Here is a 24,513-nt window from a genome sequence, read left to right as displayed (position 1 = left end):
GCAAACCTATTGCAAACTATGGTTTCTAATTCTTGTTTGCTGGTCAATTGCAACCTAGGCAGTTTATCAATTTAGCCATAGTTAATCTTTCTCAGCCATGCTTTAGCATTCAAATTCAGCCATAACAAGCTCCCTAGAGTTACTTCCAGTTAGAAATCCAGTTATTTAAATGTTTATAGTGTGGACTTTGTTGTGTGGTAGTTTAATTTAAATTTCAACATGGGCATTCTGTTCTGTTGCTGGCTGTTTAGCATAAATTTAGTAAATGGCAAGGTTCCTTTAAAGAATGCAGTTCTTCTCTTTTTGCTTCTTCATCTGTAAGTTGTGTTTGCGACACCGCTGTTGAGTTAGGGCTGTTTAGCCAGATAGCACTCGCTATTGGTATAGAAAAGTGAACCAGAAACAATGTGTTGCTTAGCACTAATCTGCATATTGTTTAATTGTACATGATCTTGCTGTTTCAGGGCTCCTATGATGCCCCTCAGCTGTTTCCTTGGAAATGTGTATGCAGAGAATGTTGATGTTCTGAGAGATGGAGCTGGGCCCTCAGGTTTACGGCTTCGCTTACTCACTGCAGGTATTAGTGAGCAGAGGTTTCCTTTCAAAGGCACAAATGTGAATATGGGCAACCTATATATCTCGGAATCTCTCAAGTACTTACTTCTGATTTCTCTCTCACCTCCTCTATTGGAGATGACTCGTACATTCCAGGAAATATTGCTTCAGTTGATTCCAAGTTCATTGCAACACCATTCTTGGTATAATGAAACTTTGTCTTTTGTGTAGGGGTGTGGGTTCTCCTTGAGCAGTAAGTAAGTCTGTCTGTCAAGCAAGAATTCCTGCAAAACTATATATGAACCAGATTCATAATCAGAACCTTTGGGAGATGTGGAAAGATTCCCAGGGGTTTAGCAGGGTTGCAAAGGGAATTAGGAGGTGCTCTTTACCACCATAGAGACATAGAAGCCTAAAACTGGATCAAGAGTCAGTCAGCCGGTAGTCAGATGTGTATTAGAATTCAGATGTGACCCCCAAACCATGGTTTATGAAGTCATGTTGTAGCCACACCAACACCATATATCTGACCATCATTTGCAAGAGTCCACCAAACCAGGATATGAAACCATATTTTGAAGCTGATTTGGGATGTTGCTCCACCCTTGAAGGATTCTGTTTTGGGAAGACATCTGGGGTTTCTAGGGGAGGAGGCTAACCATACAAGTTTGCTCATAAGTCTCATATGAGCACAAAAGCCTGAGTGGAGTTATCCAGAGTTTTGGAATACGTTGTCAGCAATATGCTGATGACACACAACTCTACTTCCCCTTTACAACTGCAGGCGTGGCAGTGGAAGTGCTGGACCAGTGTCTTGCCTTGGTAATGGACTAGATGAGAGCCAACAAACTGAAGCTCCATCCAGATAAGACTGAGGCACTACTAGTGGATGGTTCCCTAGACTGTATGGATGGGAAGTTGCTTGCTCTTGATAGATTACACTCCCTCTGAAGGAGCAGATACGCTGCCTGGGGGTATTCCTGGATCCTTTGCTGTTGCTTAAGACTCAGGTGGCCTAGTGGCGTGGAGTGCCTTGCATCAGTTTGGGTTGGTGACCCAGCTGTGTCCCTACCTGAACAGGAATAGCCTTATGCTATGGTAACTTCTAAGTTAGATCACTGCAATGCATTATACATGGGGTGGTCTCTGAAGGTGGTTTGGAAACTTTGGCTGGTGCAGAATTTTACAGCTAGGCTGCTCACCAGGGCAAGACTGAGCATATAACACCAATCCTGGCCCAACTGCACTGGCTGCCATGAGCTTCTTGGAAGAACAGCAGAATCACCTAAGAAATAGGTAAAATGAGTGCAGTTTCAATCCAGCATTTGGTTGAAGGTTTGATGTTAGTTTATTTGTGGATACTGTAATGAATGAAAAGTTCATCAAGTCTTGCTTCTGTTCACTTGAAGATTAGCGTCACAAAATGAAGGATTTTTGGTTGTCTTGATTACAAGATGAATGAAACTGTAGCCAATTTTAAGTGGAATTTGCTTCTATTTTTACAGAGGAGGCGAAAGGAGAGCTGCCTAGGACAGGGATCATATATCCTGGTAATAGTAGGAAGGAGTTAGCTATTATCCAGAAACTGTAAATGGTTTTTCAAGGTAGAGTGTGAAGTCCAGATAACATATATACATGCCTGAAATTTAAAGAAAAAGATGTTGGATGTATTAGCTACTCATTATTAGCCTTGTGCACTGAAGGGTTAACTCATGCATATCAAAACTCAGTTTTAAAGTGAATGTACTGCATTTGGATGCCAGTGTATCTAAAGAACTCCCAGTCTGAGAGCAGGACAATGGAAAGGGGATTCATAATTAACAAAAATGTTGATCCATGTTAAATTTATGTAAGATGTATACTACATTTAAAATACTTTCACCTATGGCTTGAACAGAGATTGTGGATTTTTATTACACTTCGTGTGGTAATAAGCTGACTGAAGCCCGGATGCTGGTGTTATCAGCAGCGTGGCCTTATTAAGTGTCACTATGTTGATTTTAGCAAATTTTCACAGTGTGACCTTCTTTCATTTTGTTTCCCTCGGACCTAAGTTATCCATTCCACCCAGTCATGTGTGCCAATTTAGGATTACATTAATGCATCTGTTGAAGTGGACTCTGGTTCATGAAAGTGTGTGACAGGGGTGGGCAGTCTGTGGCCCTCCAGCTGCTGCTGGACTTCGAACTCGTATCATCTCCAGCCAGGCATGGTGAGAGTTAATAGTCCCGAAGCATCTGGAGTGTCACACGGTTACCCACACCTGCTGTGATGGCTGGGATATTGGACTAGGACCAGGAAACCCAAACCCACAAAGTTCACCGAGTGATCTTGAGACGGCCATATGCACTCTCAGTCTAACTTGCTCTCTATTATAGTTTCATTGTGAGGTTAAACGGGAAAGGGTGTGTGTGTTGCCTATAGCCCCTATAGGGTGGGGTAAAAATGTAACAATCATTCCTGATAAAATATGGATTAATCTAGAGTATCTTTTATAGAAGGGTGCTTGTGCATAACTTTGGTTGCAAATTATTTAAAATTTTAACCCACACTTAATGCAATGAATAGTATTGTACTGCATTGGGCCATTTCTAAAGAAGAAAGAGCACAACCCCAGCCCCACAGAAAGAGCACTTGTGCAACTCCTCTTCATTTCAATAGGACTTGAACAGAATGGGTGAAAATGGATGCTTCAGCTGCATGCTAATTTGCACCAGCCTTCCCCAATGTGGTGCTCTCAGTATTTGTAGTCCAAGAAATCTGGAAGCCACCAGATTGAGGAGGACTAGTGTGCATGAATTTGAATAATCTGTCTTCCACAGGTTATTTCTGAGAGTTGCTCCAATGTGGCAAGTGTGTTTTGTACATTTCTATTTAGTGTTTTATTTTTTTCTAATTGGATCCTGCTAATGTCACTTGCATCCTGAGTTACACCTCTCTGAAGTTGCTCATTTTTATTTTTATTTGTTGAGAGACTTCTAAAATCTGCCACAGTGCAATTTCTGTTCTCGTTTCACCCATCTGGTTAGCTGGATGAGAGCTGAATGAAGGCTTCCAGCCATAGCAACATTTTGGAAGTGTGGTATCCCATCTATTAACACTTTCCCTTGTTTTTCAGGTTGCGGCCCTGGTGTATTAGCTGATGCCAAGATGCGGGTATTTGAGCGCTGTGTTTATTTTGGTGATTCGTGCCAAGATGTTCTGAGCACTTTGGGGTCTCCTCACAAAGTTTTCTACAAGTCAGAAGATAAGGTTGGACTACAATAACAATTTAACACAGATTATCTCTGTGTTAGGCTGCTAAAATTAACTGTTCACACTTTTCAATATCCCTACAGGCTTGGAAGTTCTTTAATAAATGTTAACCTTCTAACTGCTCTGTGGCTTCAGTTTTAGGACAGTCTTCTCATCCTGCTTAACCCCAGTTTTTACTAACAGTATTGTATTGTATTGTATTGTATTGTATTGTATTGTATTGTTATTTATTTATTTATTTATTTATTTATTTATTTATTTAGTAGATTAGATGGTAAACTGATGTCTGGACTTCACTGTTCAGATTATGCAGGATGATGGAAGGTTCCATCATAACAGATTCCCACCTACAGAAAACTAGTATGTCAGGAAAAGGCTAGAGTAGAAGCAGTTTCCCTGACAATCTATTTTTTTGTGCAGGGATTCCCCCCCCCAAAAAAAAAAATGTTCTGGTATGCAGGAGCCATGTTGAGGCCCCATTCAATTTCCCCAAGGTACCAATGTGCAGGAAAAATAAGAAGGGAGGGAAAGAATACAGGGATCTCCCCAATTTCACTCAGGTGATGCAAGTTAGTGTTCACTGAATGTGCCCAAAATGCCCAGTAATCAAGTGGCAATAATGGTTGTTGGACCAGAACAAATTTCTCATTTCTGCCATAGAGATAACATAGTCCATTCAAACCAGAGGAGCATATTGATGAAACTAGAGGATCTATTTGTCTCCTTATTTCCAAAAGCTGAAGTGTAGATTTGTTTTGTTTGTTTTTTAAAGATGAAAATTCATTCACCCTCGCCTCACAAGCAGGTCCCTTCAAAGTGCAATGACTACTTCTTCAACTACTTCACACTTGGAGTGGTAAGTTGCAAACATTTAAAACAAGGGATCTCTTTTTCTTTTTTGCTTTTTTGCTTCCATCTGTGCACAACTTTCAGAACGCCTGTACCATGTTCATCAGTTAATGCAGGAATCAATGTTGCCCAAATCCTTCAGAGCTCCTTTGATGAAATTTGAAAATTATCTTCTTATCTTTGTCAGTTTGATTAGTGACACATTAACACAATTAGTATCTCATGGGGCCCATTCTATGTATTTGATATTCAGCATTTGCAAAATCAAAACATAATCCTTCAGACTAAAAAAATGTTCTAGAGAAAGGGCAGTGCCACTGCCTGTCATCTTAAACACAAATGGGAGAAGGCAGAGAAAATGTTCTCCAATTAGTAAGGGCAGGTCCCAGAAACTTGGAGGTCTTAGCTTTCACAGTGATTTTTGCATAATATTATATCCTCTTGCTACCAAATAAGAAAACATCTTGAAATCATTGCTCTCTGAGCCCACCTGCATACATTTCAAAAAGTCCTGTCCAGGAATTTCTGTTCATTTATGGGAAGCTGTTTAATCATTTCAACTTTGTGTGGCTCATTGTTTTTCCTTTCTCAATTTCACCCACAGGATATCCTTTTTGATGCAAATACTCACAAAGTGAAGAAATTTGTTCTACATACTAACTACCCTGGTCATTACAACTTCAATATGTGAGTAGAAATAACTGTATTGCCCAAACCTCTGTTGCAATTTGGAAGGCAAAGGGAAAGGAGCATCAAGGAGAAGGCAAAGAAACCGGTACCATTCTGAATCCCCACCAGCAATGCCTAAGCTCTTTCTGGTTTCTAAGCCTTCGTCAGATGTTACTCGCATTTCCACAACTTTATCTGGCTAGAATCTTCTTTAAAACAAACATGGATTTCTCTGTGTTTTAATTTCCCTGAAATATACTGGATTCTTCTCTTTGGTTTCTGTGTTGTCACTTCTCAACTACAGTAGTTGACTGTTGCAGAGCCTGGAACTAATGGGTATCAAGAACCTCTTTTCCCTGTGCAAGATGTGTTGCTGTAATTTGTCAAAACCCAGTTTTTTAGGAGATCAGTGAAGGTAGTGTGTGGAAGTAACACTCTGCTCATTCATAAGACTAGATTTCCCATCTTATGCCCCCAAAGAGGAAACTTAACTCATCTCCCCCCCCAAAAAATCCACCCATAAGTCATGCCTGATTTTTAAGATTTCTGCGTGGGAATCTGAAAACCTAATTAACAATTATATTATTTTATTATTCATTCATTCATTCATTCATTCAAATTATATACTACTTAACACTGTATTTTCTAAGCAGTGTACATTGGGATTAAAAAAGAGGTACAAATGATAAAATCAATTAAAATTAACCATAGAATCACAGAAGCTTACGGTACCTAAAATGCCTCCTGAAATCAAAAGTCTTCACCAAACACCTGAAGTTCCACAGAGAGGGGACCTGTTTGATCTGATCTGCGAGTCCTGCAGAAGTAGGCCCACAATATTGAATGCATGGCTCCTAGTGGTAGAAGCAAACTGTGCTTCTGTGTCATGGGCACCACTAGCAATTACTTCTTTGGGGCAGGGTGCTTAACATTTGGGTGGGAGGTTGTCTATAACTCAGAAAATGTACATGCTTTGAATGCAGGTCGTCATGATTTCAGTCCCCAGTGCCTCCAGTTAAAAAAAAATTAAATCACATAGCAACAAGTGATGTGGAAGACCCTCTGCCTAAGATCCTGAAAAGCTGCTGCCAGAGTAAACAATACTAGAATAGATTAAAAAATAGTTAAGACCTGGTGTCAGGAAGCTTTCAGTGTTCTGCATATTTGCTGTGGTATCTGGCAGCACTCTGGTTGCCGCCAATTAGGCAGCATAATTTCATGCAAAACTGGTATGGCTGGCAGAAAGCTATGCTAAACATTCAAGCAAGTACTAGACTGTACAAGAGTGGAGAATATATCTGTGACCAGGTCAGGTTGCCAACTTCTATTATCTGCAATTATATTGTGCTTAATTTAGAATGGGCTACTTTCGAAATAGTATACCACATTTATGCTTGTCCTTTCTCGCAATAACTCTGCAATTTACATATTTCAGTTACCATCGTTGTGAATTCAAGATTCCACTAGCCATTAAACGAGGTAAGAAAGAGGTGCCTGAAGTAACCTGAAAGTTAAAAGACTTAATAGGAGTGGGTGAAGGTGTTAAACACACGCTAGTGGTGAAAATTAATATGCTAAGCAGTCAGAGTGAGAACAGGACCAAAGTTGCACAATGTCAGATAATTAGGACGGCAGATTCAGGTTCTCCCACACTGTGGGTGTGTTAACAAAGAAACAATTTATGGAGAGGAAAACTGAGCAGCAGCACTTCCGAGACATGTCAGTACTGCTCAGCACTCACACCCCAAAGTGTTATTGTAATACAAGAGAAAATATTTATCTGTTCTTAATGTGACATACTTACAGGATGCCAGTGCAACCCAGTGGACAAGAATACTAGGTCTGAGTTGAAGTCCTGACTGAGCTTTGGACACACCGCAGTTTTTCCCTGTTGAGGCTCTTTAACATGCAAGAGTTTGTGATAACCTACCTTGGCAGGTTGTTGGGAGTATGAACAGGAAGGAAACCTCATTCATGTAGGGGTGGTTAGAACAGGACATAATTGGGATTTGTATTGTAGGTGAAATAAATCTCAGTTCAAAATCTGGAAACATTCAAAGGACTTGATACCAGAATGATGTAAGGGTGATTCAGGAAACTCTTTTTGTACAGATGTTATTCTATTTATTTTCGTGGGGGCAATCAGTGGCACAAACCAGCAAATGCAAGGCTTTTTTTCCTTCAAGAATAATAATGATTATTATATAATAATAAAATATAAATAAAAATTATAATACCATAATTTCACTCTTGGCTCCTAATCCAAAGAAATGAACCTGTTGTCAAAACATTTCCCAGGCAACCTTAGTTAGCACTAGGAAGGAGAGAGAGTTGGCTGATCTCATGCCTGATAACTTTCCTTTCCTAAAATTCTCAAATGCTATTTCAAACTATCTCATTGTGGATATATTTATTAATCAGCTTCTTATTTCAAAGGAGTTTTCATGGAAATTATTAAATATATCATGATCATGAGGGCAGAATAGCTCTAATTGCCTCCAGGTTTTGATGTGGAGTCCTCCTTGGAGATATGCAGAGGAGCCTTGTCATTGCTTTCCAAGAGAACAAATCTCAGTCAGTTTTTCTGTACTTGGTGCTTGTCATGATTTGTGTATATGTGTTACCAGTAGTTTCTGGGGAAACAAGGGCCGGGAGAGTTTTGCCTATGGCTGGCAACATTTTGATCTCCTCATTCAAGTTCAGAATCAGGCTGGCATGTGAGACATCCTTAGATGAGTTACTTGTCCCAGTTTGCCTTGGCTTTTATTTTGGAGCGCTGAGGTCAGCCCCCAATTACTTTCCTTAAACAAAGGAAATAAAGACATAAAGCAAACTAACAGCAACTGTTAAAAGAAGTAGAAGCAAATGTCAGGTTTTGGAGGCAACTTGACTTTGTAGACACAAGGCAAGTTCTTCAAGCGCCATGTCTTTGGGGGACTTTTGACAATATCTGACTGCGGACAAAGATTAAGATGTCAGTAGACACTGACTTGGCAGGTGGCCAGCATGCCAACCTTAGCCTGTTTTGGTACCAAGCAAAAACCTGAACATTTATCTCAGGAGTGATGCAATAACATGGAGTTTTAAGTGTAGCATTTGGTCTGTTTACACTGTGGATATGTGTTCATATGGATAATATGAAACTGGTGATCACAGATACAGTTGGCACTGCAAGGAAAGGAGCCTCTGACAACTGTACTCTTAGTCACCTGTTAACATCTGTGAGCACACACCCAAGGTTGATGGAAAATCTAAGTGTATGAACAGCCAGTTGCAACACAGCTCTTGGTGTTCTTGTCTATATAAAAATGTAACATCTCCAGCATCAGGTCTTAAAATTGAAGGGCCTTAAGAGGGCCACGCTTGCCCACTTCAACTTTTCCTTCCCTGGGGGTGATTAATTCTGCCCTGTTGGTTGTGCTTGAATTCTCCATTATTTCTTTCTTGCAAACAGTCAGAAGTTTGGGCTGTCCTCAGAGCAGGCTGTTGGTTGAGTCACTGAGCAACAACTAATGGCATGGCTCCTTTCCAATGAGGAGGCATGCCCAGAACAGCAGTTCACAAAGAAACAAAGGAAGGGGGCTCACCTGGGGATGTGTCATTCTTACTCTTAGAAACCCTAAAAGTAAATAGTGTTGCGGGGGCGGGGGCGGTAGAAGAGTGAAACATGTGTCTTGTTGAAATAAAAATTTAGAAAATACTAATATGCCAAGACTCTTGGAATTAGCTTTCAGTGTCACATCCAGGTTGCTTCCATGTACTGAATAGTACCTAACATGCTGTTGGTGCAGAAGGGCATTAGGAAGAGGAGGAGTGGGATCTTCTGTTGAAATGTAGCCTTATAGGTCATTTTCTCTGTTCTTTCTCCAAACAGATAGCACCGATTCACAGACAGAAACCTGCACAACCTATAGCAAGGTAAATCGAACCCCCAGCCATGCTTGCTAGAACAGCCCTTTAACTTCAGCCGTGGCACCTTATTTGCACAGGCCTAAGAAAGGGTATTCTGGAGCACTGTGCTAAGGTGGCCTCTTTCAGGAGGTGATTGGGGTCAGCGGCTGGGAGTCATCCCAGAAATGGACCCACTCCAGGCATTTGCAGATTTAATCTTCCAGCTAGGTGGAATGGAGCTCAAAGCAGGATAAAGTTAAAGGTAAAGGGACCCCTGACCATTAGGTCCAGTCGCGGACGACTCTGGGGTTGCGGCGCTCATCTCGCTTTATTGGCCGAGGGAACCGGCATACAGCTTCCAGGTCATGTGGCCAGCATGGCTAACCACAGCAGCGCACGGAAGCGCCGTTTACCTTCCTGCCGGAGTGGTACCTATTTATCTACTTGCACTTTGACGTGCTTTCGAACTGCTAGGTGGGCAGGAGCAGGGACCGAGCAACGGGAGCTCACCCCGCCACGGGGATTCGAACCGCCGACCTTCTGATCGGCAAGCCCTAGGCTCTGTGGTTTAGACCACAGCGCCACCCGCGTCCCTTCAAAGCAGGATACTGGAGATAAAATTGGGCAAGCAGGATGATATGAGAAAAGACAATGCTTGAAATACCATGGTTCCAAATCCAAATTTACTGTTGTAGCAAACCACAAGTTAGCACCTGAATTCTAGAGGTAAAATACACATAGCCAACCTTTGCTACCTTAATTTTTTTTAATTGCATTTTATTATAAGTACAGAAACATACAACATTAAACCAAAATGAGAGAAACACCCCCCCCAAAAAAAATCCTCATGGTGTCCTTGGGCTTGGTATATACTGTATAACAAAGCAACATTCCCACTAAAGTCCAATATATCAGGCTGTCTGTTTATCTGCAACAGCTGCTGACAATTGATCCTTTAAGTTTTTACAAAAAAATTGTTTAAAAGTTTGCAAATAAAGTAATATGTATTAGTCCCAGCCATCTGTGAGTGGATTTTAGCTGATGTTTGCTTTTTCTTAAGTGTCTTAAGTGTCAAAAACATAGATATACATGACATGCTGCATTCTACCACTAGGATCCATGCTTCATTCTCTAAGTAATTTTCATATGCTTACAGTGGGACAATATTCAGGACCTTCTTGGACATCCTGTAGAGAAGCCAGTGGTACTTCACAGGTAAATATTTTATTTTATTCTGTCACTTGGATAGGAATTGATTGGATTTCAAGTGACTACGAGAAAGAGGCCTAATAATACTCAACAGCTTCATTGAATTAAAGTGCCATGATTATAGAATCATAAAACTAGAAACCCCTGTTTGCTTGAAGAGCTAAGTGCTGTCCCTAGAAGGGGACATTGGTAAGACATAAAAAAGATTCATTTGTCACCTTGCAAGCTGAGAGGCTGGAAAAGCAAAGAATCTGCCTTCTTTGTAGTTACCTTGCTGAATGTGTAATCTTTCACAATAGTTCCACATTCTACTTTGCTGCAAACTCGCAATGCTTACTAGCGGTGGAGGAAAGCAAAACATGGTTGAGCATTATACCTTTGTAATGAAAAATTCCATTTGATTCCCTAAAAAGATAGGTTTTGTTGTTTATGCTGATATTGGGTGTTACAAAAATATTGAATATAAATCTTACTGGTATTATTTGGTTACCTTAGCCTGATTTTCTTTTCTTTAGATCATCCTCTCCAAACAACACAAATCCATTTGGGTCAACGTTTTGCTTTGGACTGCAGCGAATGATCTTTGAGGTTAGGAAAGCTTACTTAGCTAAAAGACGTGATGGAGCACTGGATTTAGTTGGTTTGAAATAGTGGCTGGTTCTGCAAGTCTGTGGACATTTCTCCCATGTTGTAGTGTTGAAGCACTCTGCATTCTTGGCTGATGTGGTGTGGGATACACTTAAGTCCATTGTGTGTGGGACCAGTTCAGCAGACAAATTTGAAGTGAATCGCACAATGCACATCATTATCAAGTCTAGCTCTGTAGTAGGATAAAAAGAACTTGGATGCAATGATAAAAACTTATTTTCCACACTGGTATGGGAAACGTGATTGAGGGCCTCATTCACTTGTGGTTATTTTGTGGGGGTGGAACATAATTGGTGGAGCCAGAGAAAAAAAGTGAAAAAGACATCAGTTTTCACCATGGCTTTCTCAGATTAGAATTTCCAATCCTGTGCAGTTTTTTTCAGAAGTAAGCCCTACTGGGTTTGATGGGGTTACTCTCAGATTGGCATACCAAGGATTTGTTTATCTAGTAAATTCAACAGATGAATACAAGTTTTTCTTCTTTAGTGTGTTCTATGCACAGAAGGGAAATTTCATTACCTTGAGCCATAGAACGGGGGGGGGGGGGTGACTCAATTTATTTTTGTTCAGTAAAATAGTGCCTCTTCCAGTTCTTAAATTATATAGGAAGGGCAATATTGGGGGACTGTTAAAAGCCAAGAGAAAAGAAGAAACAAAAAGGAAGGAGCTCTGATGCGGTGGAAGAATGGGGCTGCTTCAGGAGATGGCAAGGGCTGCATAAGGTAAGGTTAGGAGCCACCTGCAGGCCCCGCTATCTAAACGAGCCAGTGAAAAAAAGACTAAAAGGGGGTTCATGTTTAAAACCAGTTTCGAAGAGACTTTTACTTTGAAGCCACCAAAGGAATCCATGGCTAGTCTGAGGTTTGAGTCCAGGTCACGCAGATCAAGTCTCTAGTCCACTGGGCAGTGTTAGTTCTCCATATTACTGCTAACCTATTTGGGGTTCTTTTTGGTTTTTAAAAAACCATTTTTATTAATTTTCCAATAAAAACAGCTATTTGGGCTTCTTTTTGGAGGAATTTGAATTCTGTAGTCCTTCTGACGGTAAGGGCTGTCTGACAGTATTCCTTTTTGTTTCTTTGTACAGGTGATGCAGAATAATCACATAGCTTCTGTTACTCTCTATGGCCCAGCAAGACCCAGCAGCCAGTTGAAAATGTCAGATCTTCCCCAGTGAGCGATATCAGCTAATCAAAATGCTACAAAATTAGTACAGCGTGCCTTGATTTGCTGCCACTTATAATATGGAGAAGCACGGTATGATGGACGTGTGTGTGTTGTGTGTGTGTGTGTGTTCAAAAACTGTCTTTTGCCACCTGTGCATGGAGCAGGATGGGAAATCCTCTTGACTGTTCATCACAGGGCATGGAAATGAGCAATTAGGTGCCTGTCGCCGTTGATTTTTCTCCTCTCGGTTGCCCTCATCCTTTACCGTGTGGATGTAAACAGACTGGTCTTTCTTTCCTGAGCTGGAAAAAGGATGAGCTTTAAACGAGAGGGCACACAAATGACTGCACGACTTAGAAGCACAAACTTTCTGAGCCTTGGAGCATCTGGAAGCAGGTATTGGATATATATTTTTCCGGTCTGTGTTTGTGTAAACTGTAATGGTAGTCATGTTTTTTAAAGGACAACAATGTATGTGTGGGTGTGTATACACACACATAGACACACCCCTTATATATAGGTGTATATATAAAATAAAGTACATGGGTATTTCTGTGGCTAAGACATCGTACCAAATGTGACAAGTATGTATATACGTGTCCATGATTTCAGGCACCACATGTTTGTCTGATGTTGAAACAAGTGCAAAGCAGCATGTGCATAAGACTTGGTTGTAACATTTTTGCACTACATACACTTTAATTACTTGATAATACATTTTAATATTCACTGAGGAGCATCTGTGTACTGGGTGTGAGTGGGGTACGATGGTTTATTTAATTGTTTGCCACGCATAAAGCTTATTTATACAGTGGGGAAGAATCCCACCTTTTCTGCACTAATATTTACTTGACATGCTGAAGCGACTTATTTTCTGCCATGCCTGGTTAACTAATGTGTTTTTTATATATACCGTGTCCGGAAGCAGAGGGGGGGAAGTCGAGTAGATTATTCCTCTGAATTATGTCTGTCTTAAGGGTTTTGATACCATTTTTGCTTGTGCATAAAACAGGAGGGGGAAAGTATTTGGTCCTGTAAGAATAAACACAGTTGTCTCGTCTTGCAATTGTGTGACAAGCATCAATTTAGGATTTCTTACTTCCTCTTCCTTGTCCTGTAGAGTAGGAGTAGGAGAGGAACTGGGGCGCAGCACTGAGAACTGCTCCCACCCAAGTCTCATCAAAATGAAACTAAAGTTGTGCAGCCTTAATGCAAGAGAAGTTTCCCAAGAGGCTTCCACGGGACACGATCCTGGCAGATTGCGCTCTGGGTGATTACGTACATAGCACATTGGAGAGGGGAGGAATTGCCTCTCTTTCCACCCCTCCCATCTCTCTCTCATCTTCTTTTTAAATTTAATGCCAAAATGTTAGCCAAAGAGATCCTTAATCTTGATTCAGCATTTCTGTACATACATAGTTCTGCACACTCTGCCCCTCCACCCCCAGCAGACAGGAGATCAGTGGCGTCCAGTTAGAGACTCTGCAGTCATTATCTCAAGTGGATCTGGGGTTTGCAGCTCTCTTACCAGTCTTATTGTGGGGAAAGTAGATAGTCTCTGTCTGTCTCGGTCATCTTTGAAATATTGACCCTTTTTAAAATGAGAGAGAAAGAGAGAGAAAAGAGAAATGTATAATTTTATCCCATTTTTAATATTTTGGTGTAGCAACTTGTGATATATAGACGATTTTTTGTGGGTTTTGCAAATGCGTGTACAGATTTTGTAAATACGAAACCTTTTGTAATTTTAACGCCATGTACAGTGTAATCCTGTATAGTTTACCAACGAATGGGAAATAGGGAATTTTAGGATGTTTAACTAAACGTTTTGGATCCTGGACCAGTAGCAGGGATAAGTGTGTGTGTGCGTGCGTGTTGCGTATATTTGTGGGTATGGGTGATCTCCTTTTCGCCATTTAGTCTTCCTGTATACTGTGACATTCTATACTGTTTTACTTAAAAAAGAAATAAAGGAAGCCCCACTGAGAATTTAATGGATTACAGGAAAACAGATTTTTGTTTTACCTTTATTTCTAGATGTTGCTCTTCTTCATAATGTACTGTTCCCCCCGCCCATGATCATTGCTTGCTGAGAAAATCCCCCAATTCTTTCCTTTCTAACATGAATTCTGTTTTTCATAAGCCTCTTGTAAATTATATGAAATGAATAACTAGCATGTACATTGAAAGGACAAATAAAATGAGTCTCAGTTACTGTGTTGTTTAAATACAGTTGCTGAGTGTCTGTATTTTGCAATTAATGATGAGTCTTTTATTTGTTTCCCACCATTGATCCTATGTTTATTATTTGAATTTTGTGTCCTCATCCAAGAAACTCATGATTCCTCCCTTGGAATAGCCTGCTGAAAGATGGTGATAGGCCCAAGGTCACCCTGCAAGCCCTTTGTGGATAAGTGGGGTGTTTGAATCTGAGTTTCCCCAGTTGTAAAATAACACTGCAACCACCACACCCCACTAAACAGCACCCAGGAGGCAGGGCACTGCAATGGACCTGGCAGTATTGCAGAGTGGCATCTACCTTAATATTTGTAGGGCATGTTGAAGGAAGGAGAAAGTATAAAAGGTCTGCTGGATGGAGCCTACCAGCGGCTCAATGAACTACCTGTGTTCACTGGAAAATTTTATCGGCAGCTGCGTTCATTTCGGTGAGCCCCATCTTCCCCTGAATCAGTGTTATTGGAACATTTCTTACCCCATCACATTACATTTGCTGAGGTTAAAAAGATAAATACACCAAATACAGGGCTTTGGCTGGAATTTGGGGGTCTTTTGTCCAAAAAAATTCTAAAATGTGAACTGGGGTGGTATTACTGCACTGAAAGGCTGAAAGATACTGTATTATCTGACTGAAAGATGGGGACATGGCTTTCTACCGTGCAGGATGAGAGGTTGTAGGTCAACTTCTGTGTAATTTCTACAGTGACAAGTGCTCCTGGTGTAGATACTAACCCCATTTTTTGATTGAAGGTTAAATTGTAATGCTGTATATATGAAAGGTATATAGCAATTCATAAATGTAAACAACAGAAATCTGCCTTATACAGAGTCAGACCATTGGACTATCTAGCTCCGTAATGTTTACACTGGCTGGCAGTGGATCTCTAGGGTTTTGGACAGAGGTCTCCCTCAGCTTTACCTAGAGATTCTGGGGACTGAACCTAGGACCTTCTGCATGCAAAGCAGATGCTCTTCCACTCATCTGTGACTTTCCCCCTAACTCAGGGGTCTGCAACCCGCGGCTCCGGAGCCACATGTGGCTCTTTTACACCTTTGCCGCGGCTTTTACACCTTTGCCGCGGCTCCGGGGCGGATACTAGCAAGGGGAGGAGGCGCATTGTGCACCCCGACACTCCCCACTGTGACGGGTGCTGTACTGGCTGTGACGTCGCATGGGGGTGGTGCGTGCGTTAGTCACGCACCGTCCCAACGCCACCTTCCCGCCCACCCACCCGCCCGCTACATTGTAAGGGGCATGTACGCTGGTCACTGTTTTGAAGGGGAGTGAAGAACACACACAAAAAGGTAACTTGTTAATTTAACATTTATTTCTATGAGGAGGAGTAATTTTGAGGGGTCAAACAAAGAAATAATAAAAAAGTGACAAAAAAGTTATTTTTATAATGACGAGTTTTGCGGCTCCCAGTTTTTTTTCCTTCGGAAACGGGTCCAAGTGGCTCTTTTTGTCTTAAAGGTTGCAGACCCCTGCCCTAACTAATCTGAGTTCCCTAATCAGTCAGTATTGTCCCTTAAGTATTTCCACAGCATCTTACTTACAGACAAAGCTAACTTCTTCAAGAAATCTAATATAATCTTTTAATCCCTACCAATTGCTTGGTGGGCTCTTCAGGTGTGCCACTTCAGTAGGAGTGAAAGATAAATATTTGGATGGAGAACATGCAAGATTCTCAGCGAAAGGGTATAAGTGTGCTTGTGGACATAGTCAAGAATGAAAATGCAAAACAAACCCCAGCCTGATTAAGAGCAGTTGTCAGTCACTTTCTCATACTTCATAATGGTGTTTTAATAACATAGGAACAATGAAAATATGCCATATACTAATTCAGTCCATCTGTCCACCTGGCTCAGTATAGTCTACAGAGATTGGCAGTAACTCTCCAGGGTCTCAGGCAGGGGAGATCCCCAACCCTACCTGGAGATGCAGAGGATTGAATGGCACTTTCTGCATGCAAAGCAGATGTTCTAGGATGGAGTCTTCCACAATTCAAGCAGTCATCTTTCAAAGTAAAGGGAGCTGTGCCTTTGACATGCATATGCAACAGTGCAATGGTGTAAGTCAACAGCAACTTACTTGCTTTCACCACAGTCACTTAATGTGTTAGCAAGTTGGATGGGATCACAGAGGCTCATGAACAAAAACTGCATGTGGCGTGAATTGCAGAGAGGAGCGATGCCCCTACAGATCCTATTTACTTCCTCATGCAGGCCATTTCCTTCCCCCCTTCAGCTGGTCTGGTCCTGTGGGGTAGTATGGTAAGCTGTTCCAGTTCCCTTGGTGTTGTTTGTTCTCTTTCCCTCGCCTGCCCTGCTCTTACCATCAGCCTAGCTCAGTATCGCTTCTTCCAGGAACAATTTCCCCCCTAATTTGAAACAGATTTTTCTCTGCAGTGAAATAATCAAGCTGTGATCAGATTTTCAATTGCTGGTGCTAGCCTGTCTTCCTGAATAAAACCTTTGTTCTATGTTCAGTATTGATAGGGTCACGGTGGGGATTTATCACTTTCAAACAATGATTTGAAAGATGGTTGCGGGTTTTTTCTTTCGCTAAGTGCTTACGGCAATGAATATATTAGGATTCCTCACTGAGTTCAAATAGAAACCAGAGAGATATCAAATGGGTCTGCAGCAAAATGATGCAGTGTGTGTGTGTGTGTGTGTGTGTGTGTGAATGTGCCAACCAACCAGCCACACCCTCTTTGAAGATACTCTCTTCTGTTCCTACTCTTCCCTGAACTACTGCATTGGTGTCGGATCTGACAAAGAAAATGCCTTCTGCTGTTTTGAATGAGATTTGTGTTTCTAGAGTCCAGTACACTTCTCAATTTGTGCCTTAGCCCTGAGTGACTTTTTAAGACCAGAAAGGGAGCCGACTAATTGTACAATCCAAGGGATCTGTCTTCATTTTGCCTCATGTTTATATACAGGTAAGTAAAGTAGTGACTTCATTTACAAATCACAATAAACCATAAATCATAGCTTTTAAAAAGCTGTAGTTCAGAGGCTGGGCATCTGCTTTGCATGCAGAAGGTTGCGAGTTGAATCCCCAGCATATCCAAAGAAGGCTGGCAAAGACTCAGTGTTTGAAACCTTGGAGAGCCACTGCCAGTCAGTGTCTGCAGTACTGAGTTAGGTGGACCAATAGGCAGCTTCCTGTGTCAGGGTATTTCCCAGTGTCAGGGAAGGACCAGATATTGGTGGTAGAGAACTTTCTTTTCATGCAGGTTCAATACCTGGCATCTCCAATTAGGACTGGGAATTGTCTCCTGCCTGAAACCCTGGAAAGCCACTGAGCCACATAGGGCTGGGAAAGATTCTTGCCCCAAACCCTGAGAAAGTGCAACTGTGAAATGCATATGCTGAACCTGGCCAAGATCGGTTTTTAGAACATGTGTGATGTACAGGATCCAGGATCTAATACACCATGATCTTTTAACATCTGCTGCAAGCTGAGGCTCCCAGCGTGGTGTAGTGGTTAAGAGCGGTAGACCTGTAATCTGGTGAACCGGGTTCGCTTCCCTGCTCCTCCACATGCAGCTGCTGGGTGACCTTGGGCCAGTCACACTTCTCTGAAGTCTCTCAGCCCCACTCACCTCACAGAGTGTTTGTTGTGGGGGAGGAAGGGAAAGGAGAATGTTAGCCGCTTTGAGACTCCTTCGGCTAGTGATAAAGCAGGATATCAAATCCAAACTCTCTTTCATCTGATGCTTCATCTGAGAGAAGTCACATTCGTTGTGGAATATATTGTCCTGTGTTGGTTGTGTCTGCTTTTAAATGGTAAACACTGTGAAGGGAACACATACATTTGAAAGTCCAATAAATTCAGAAACAGATGTTTTTGGAACAGGGTTGGATCCACCTTGATTACACCAATAAGTCTACACACACTGTCTTTTATCTCCCTGCCAGATCCCAAACTGCTATTTTAAATTTGGCACTTTTAAAGATTATCCTCCTGCATTTTGCTTTGAGACGGAACATAATTTATGGAGGTTTTGATGAGCTGGGGGTTAAATGATTTTTGTTTCCTTTTTTTTTCAAACAGCAGAGTACACAAATGAAGACAGAGTCAGAGTAATTTGATTTGCATGTTGTAGTGAAACCACAACATAGAACATTCAAATGCAGTGTTTTAGATTGTCCTTGTAATAGCTTTAGGTATATGTGAACAAAGTTGAGTGGGTGTCTGTATAAACAAGCTCTTTCAATAGGCATTTACATCAGAATGGCCCTGCAACAGTGGACCTTCTTCTTAATGCTCTATTATTCCTAACAAATAAATCTGGCAGCATGAGCAGGCATCATTCAGAGCCAAAGCACTGCTCCATCTCACTCAGTATTGTCTATACCAACTGGCAGCAACTCACAAGGGGTTCAGACAGGTCTTTCCCAGATCTTGAGGGATCAAATCTTGGACTTCATGTATAGCGTACTCTGTACTCTTTACTACCTTTGCAGACCTTTCTAAACGTACGTATTGACATGGGTGAATTTTGCAGGCTTTCTTTGAGCATATTCTGAGAATACATATTTCATATGTTTGGACCTCTGGGAGTTATGCTTGTTAAGTGTAGACAATACTGAACTAGAGGAACCACTGGTCGGACTTCATAGAAGACAGCTTGCTTTGCCCCTATGTTCCTAAGGGCTGCTTCTGTGATTGCAAACTTGTTGTGAGCAAACAAAGGGAACCACATTGGATTCCACTCCATATATTTTCCTCACTAACACAACTGTAGAAATTAGGGTTGGCTTAAACAAGCATTTTCATTACTTGATATCTCCGCCTAAAACACTGTAGGTTTCAAGCAATGTCGGATAATGTGCAAGTCGCATCAGCAGTGCTAGGCCTGTGTGATGTTCATTCACTCATGCAAGTCAATCCTTAGGTCGCATAATCTTTGGTTGGCTCTTTAGTTTTGATTTTCCACCGGAAAGCCTTCTTTACATGCTTCTTTTGGGTGCAAGAGAGCCGTGGGTTGTGCAGCAGGTTCCACATTAGCCAGATTTCAGCTCCCTTCAGGCTGTGGACTACCATGAGATCTTTGTAAAAACAAGGATCAAAGGTCTGCAAGTTTGGAGCAGCAGAGGGCTTGGTTATTCCAAAGGTTTTGAACCCTTCGTGCAAGGTGGGCTTCAGGTTGATTCTTTGTAAGCACATGCCTAGGAAGACATCATCAATAGGAAAGAGTTCTACCTCCCCACAAGCCTGAGAGAGTTTCTTCATGGTGCTGCTGGAAAGTAAGAACCCGCCACCCCCAGCATAGGCTGGATACATGCTGAGCCCATACATTGTCTCCGGAATGTAGTATTTGCTCTTGCGGGTTCGGATTGGGTGCGCGTTATAGATGATGTCCCCAACAAATAGGTCATCGGATGGATCACGCCTCTCCAGGAAGTTGACAATGTTTTCCACGTTGACGAAGACGTCGGCATCGCCTTTGAATATGAACTTAGTACTGAAACAAAACTCACGAGCCCAGCTTAGGAAATGTATCTCCTTCAAGGTCAAATTGAAGAAAGTGTCAAGGAAGTCCCACAACAAGATGTCTCGATACATCTGGCTCTCCTGATGAACAAGACTCTCCCACGCTGGCAGCGCCGTTTTGTTCTTTGGGACCCCCAGGAGGAAAACCCTTTGCACCTGCGCCCCATTGACCGGCCCTTCTCTTCCCCAAGTTTTCCGTACAATCTCCCGGCGGTCAAAGTCCTCTACCAGTGACTTTATGGCGATGAGCAAGAAGGGGCCCCCTGGGTTCCTCTTGCATTTCTTTGGCTGGTTAATGAGAAGGTCAAACTTCCGGTTGTCTTTGTTCCTCAGGTAACGCTTAAAATCAAAAGTAGGCTGCGTCAAGGGGGGCAGAGTAGTGACCATGGCATCTTGGCCTCCGCCCTCGCCAGGTTTCATTGAAGAAATCATTTTGGCCTTCTCCACTGCAGTCTGTTTCTGGAGGGCGATGGGAACGTGGAAGACCCTACGTGTCGCCATTAATGGCGGCTTCTGACCTTTCACCTTTTCTTCTCTAAGGGAAGTGTGGCCCAGTTGAGAATAGAGCATGGTGAAAAGGGCGACCACCAGGACGAGTGTGCAAATGGCATCAGCCTTGAATTGAACTCTCATGGTTCCCAGAAATCTCCACTAAGAAACATGCAGTATTGTGTTAGGGGAATTGTCTATAGACTACATCCATCTGCAGAGAAAAGAAACAGGAGGTCAGGGTAGAGTCTGTAGCACATTTAGTTAGTTAAATTTATCTTCTACATTTTGCTGCAAAGGAGTCCAGGATGCTAAACCACAAAATATCAAAACACTGGTTTTTGTTGTTGTTGAAGACCATTCAATACATTTTAAAACTTCTGGAAACATTCAAAAAGGCACAGTGAATAATTTCAAGGCTGTTGAGAATATTTGAATCATCAAATGCCCAGTTGTTAATAATGAGGGAAACACATCCACCTCATGAAGAAGGGCACCCATAAATTGGAACCCTCTACCACAAAGATCCTCTTTTAAAGGTTAAGCCCTACAAGTTCACTGAGGAGGGAAAGCCAGAGTAAGTGTCACTGTCTGCCCTGGTGTAAAAGGACTCAGTCAGGCCCAAACCATTGGTGGTGTACAGTTTTACTAGCTCCAGCTATTGGTGGTCTCAACCAGAGTTGGCATGATTGAGTGTGGGGTTGACACTATATCATGGCGAATGGTAAGAACTCAGTATATGCTCAAAAAGATCTTTCCTGCCCTGGATATTACATCCAAACATTTTCTGGAACATGATGCAACTTTGTGACCCTGATTCCAGAGCCCAGCAATGTTGACTCCTGGCTCCAATTAAGTTCTGACTTGTTTTCATGCAAATTTGGCCCAGTATTATTTCAGATCTGAGATGCTAATGGCAACATTAGAGAGAATTTCTGGCTGCTTTTCACTGTTTAGTTTCATGGACTCAGGCCTTGGAATAAGCCTGGTCCAAGATGGAAATCTGCTGTTTCCATGACTTACAGATACAAGCCTGCCAATATTTAGACCAGCCATCAGCTTAATTTGTGAAAGTCAATAAAAACTGCTTGGTTCAGAGCCCGTAACTTCTTTTACTTATGGGACAGGAGACCCATGAAGCGGCATTCAAAAGACAAAACCTCTGTTTAACAGCAGCAAAATGACCCCCCCCCCTTGCATGCTAAATTCTACGGCTGAAATTTAAAAAGTTGGGGTAACCCAGAGTTGATTTCTGGGTGGATGACTGCAAACTTAATGCAATCCTGATACTCAAAAACAATCTGCTAAGCTCAGAATTTTTTCCTTCTAAGTGTATGCCTTTTGCACCAACCTCCACATAGTGGATTTCAGGGAACTAGTAAAAAAGAGAGAGATAAAATCCCACAAGCCTGAAGCCTGCCCACTCTGAAACATAGGGCTCTCCTCTATTAAGTAAGACACATGGTCACCCCAGCCAGGTTATACCATTCCCCCACGGTGGGGGACGCCATTCACCGTGCAAAGATAAAAATGTAAGGCAGCCACTTTGGTTCTCCTGTGTGCAACAGGAAATCCCAGAAGGAAGAGAATGATGGAATGAAGCAGATCCAGATGTTTTGCTCTGCCATGACTCTGCATATCTGGCTCATAGTGGGAGAGGCATTTGGGGGCCTTCCGAGATTTGGAGGGGAAGGGAAGGGAGATCAGGAAATGGAAACAAATCTGTTATCTACAGAATAAATTATATTCTGGCGTTAACTCCCTCCAGTGACCCTGCTGTGCTCACTACAAACCTGTTCTCTGACTGGCCCTTTTGCCTCCAGTCAACATCAAGATCTCCTTCATGACTAAACAACAACAACAACATCAAGATTCCCTTCCTGAGCTCCAGGCGATAACCCTAAAGCCCATTTTTCTCCTTGTTTAGCCAGACTCCTTCCAACGTGTCTTTTGGGTGGATGCCAGGTTCCATGAAAAATGCAGGCTCTGGATAGACTGTCCTGAGAGCTGTCTTGATGGGCAGGCCGCCACAAAAAACCATCATGGTAATGCAAAAACAAACTCATTAAACAAAAAATGCCCACTCTCCTAGTAAAGGCTTTCTATGTATTCTTCCCCAACTGCCAGAAATCAAAAAGTAAACTCTTTAACTGACAGCATCTGAATGCCAGGCAGAATGCCAGCATCCCCATATCATCACTGCCCCCAGCAGGGGGAAGAATTCTGTATTGCAACAGCCCTTCCATAAAAAAGCAAGATATGCTTTGCCTACTACCCAAATTCCTCTACAAGCACTTTTATAGTGCCTCCGCTTCTGGGAGCAAAAATCGCAAGGTTAGTGCTCTGGCTTATTTAGAAAGGGCTCTGCATATGCCCAGAGGCTTGCCCTTACTGATAAGTGATCATGTTTCTAGAGCATGAGAAAGGAAGCCTGAAGTCTGCTCAGTCTGGAAGAGAAGCAGGTGGCCCTCCAGATGCTGTTGAACATCTGGATAAGGCTAACAATGACTGCTAGTTCGGATGCCTGCACTGTATACTGTCTGCAGGATCAAGAGTGACATGCTTCTGAATACGGTTCCTGAAGCACCACAGCAGGGCAGAGTGTTCAGCATGGATGGAGGGATGTGTGTGGATTAATTGCATAGGACCCAGCAATGGGAAAAAGTTTTTAACCCAAGGGCCACATACCTTCATGGAAAACCACCCAGGGGCTGCTTGCCATCAGAGGACAGGACAGGGCCAAAGCCAAAAATGGACTGAGCAATGCACATAGCATAAGCTCTATTTCAGCCACACACCCCTCTCCATCCATCCTTCCAGGCAAGCAAGACACAGGGTCACAATTCAAGGCTGTGTTCCAGTCAGCAAAGCACTCAAGGAGGGGGCAAACAAGGCCTTTGTCTCAGGGATCAATGTCCCAAGGACCAGATGGAGAGGTCCAAAGTGCTGCATCCTGGCCCTGAGGTTGCTCGCTGGTTCCATAGCATGTACAGTGGTACCTCAGGTTAAGTACTTAATTCGTTCCGGAGGTCCATTCTTAACCTGAAACTGTTCTTAACCTGAAACACCACTTTAGCTAATGGGGCCTCCTGCTGCCACTGTGCCGCCGAAGCACGATTTCTGTTCTTATCCTGAAGCAAAGTTCTTAACCTGAAGCACTATTTCTGGGTTAGCAGAGTCCGTAACCTGAAGCGTATGTAACCCAAGGTACCACTGTATATAGCAGGAGGAAGGTGGCCCATGCAGCTCAATAATATATTGACTGCCAGTGGCTCCCCAGAATCTCAGAAAGGGGGTCTTTTCCCAGGGATTGACTCTGGAGTCTTGCCACGCAGACAGAGCATGTGCTTAGCCACCAACCTTGGCTCTTCTTTTTCCCCCCAATGGAAAATCTCTGCAGGAGGATCTCAACAAAAGCCGCATGCACAAACTTTCTCCCCTCCCTATATATTAACTGCAGCATTTGCACAGTCTCCCCGTCTAACCGACACAGGTAAGGTATGCCTCTTGCAGTGAGCGAGCCAGATGTGCAGACTGGGGAGGAGGAGGAGGAGAGCTCATTTGCTGCTTGTGAATGGCAATGAGGAATCTAACGCAGACGCAGGGAGGGTGGGGAGAGGTTTAGGTTAAAGCTGGAGGGCAGGCCAGCTCCTGTTTGCAAATGGGTCCGTACAGAACGCTCCCTGAACAAACCGAAAGCCTTGGTACTTACATCCAGTGCAATCTTGTCAGTAGCATTGCATCTCCCTTCGGTAACGTTTGGATAAAAGGTTGCCAAGTAGGCTCATCTGGATCCGATTAGCTCTGGCATTCCTCAGCCTCTGATCATATAGCCCAGGAAATCCTAGCTGAGTTAAGCAATCCTGGCTCTCTTGCCTTTCCATGCATTTTCAGGAGAAGCACCCGGATTGTGTGCAGACATGGCTGGGTCCTCCTCCTCTCCCCATGTCTTCTCTCCAAACCCTGTCTCTCTCTGTGTGTGTCTGTGCTGGCAAGAGAGCCCCCTCAGTGGTGTGTTGAGAAACGGAGCTCAGCTG

The 24,513-nt window shown here is 42.6% G+C and overlaps 2 protein-coding genes across 2 annotated transcripts in view; one reads left to right on the top strand and one right to left on the bottom strand.

Moving 5' to 3' along the window:
• Positions 1–14,504, top strand: part of PHAF1 (phagophore assembly factor 1) — a 42,696-nt gene extending 28,192 nt beyond the window's left edge. Inside the window, exons 9-17 of the mRNA XM_083515128.1 lie at positions 465–577; positions 3,674–3,807; positions 4,583–4,666; positions 5,264–5,346; positions 6,764–6,807; positions 9,203–9,246; positions 10,376–10,434; positions 10,944–11,016; positions 12,164–14,504. Of these exons, the coding sequence (XP_083371254.1) occupies positions 465–577; positions 3,674–3,807; positions 4,583–4,666; positions 5,264–5,346; positions 6,764–6,807; positions 9,203–9,246; positions 10,376–10,434; positions 10,944–11,016; positions 12,164–12,253 (724 nt within the window). The 3' untranslated portion in view covers positions 12,254–14,504. The remainder of the gene's footprint in view (positions 1–464; positions 578–3,673; positions 3,808–4,582; positions 4,667–5,263; positions 5,347–6,763; positions 6,808–9,202; positions 9,247–10,375; positions 10,435–10,943; positions 11,017–12,163) is intronic.
• Positions 14,505–16,260: 1,756 nt separating this feature from the next.
• B3GNT9 (UDP-GlcNAc:betaGal beta-1,3-N-acetylglucosaminyltransferase 9) lies at positions 16,261–24,513 on the bottom strand. The gene is made up of 2 exons (XM_083515082.1): positions 24,189–24,513; positions 16,261–20,690 (listed from the first exon to the last, which is right to left on the bottom strand). Exon 2 carries the CDS (start codon positions 20,618–20,620, stop codon positions 19,385–19,387), a length of 1,236 nt encoding a protein of 411 aa, XP_083371208.1. The 5' UTR covers positions 20,621–20,690; positions 24,189–24,513; the 3' UTR covers positions 16,261–19,384.

This window comes from Podarcis liolepis (assembly GCF_965112155.1).
Source record: "Podarcis liolepis genome assembly, chromosome: 7".
NCBI classification, from domain to species: domain Eukaryota; kingdom Metazoa; phylum Chordata; class Lepidosauria; order Squamata; family Lacertidae; genus Podarcis; species Podarcis liolepis.
Note: the sequence above shows the minus strand (reverse complement) of the source record. Positions and strands in the feature narration are given on the sequence as shown.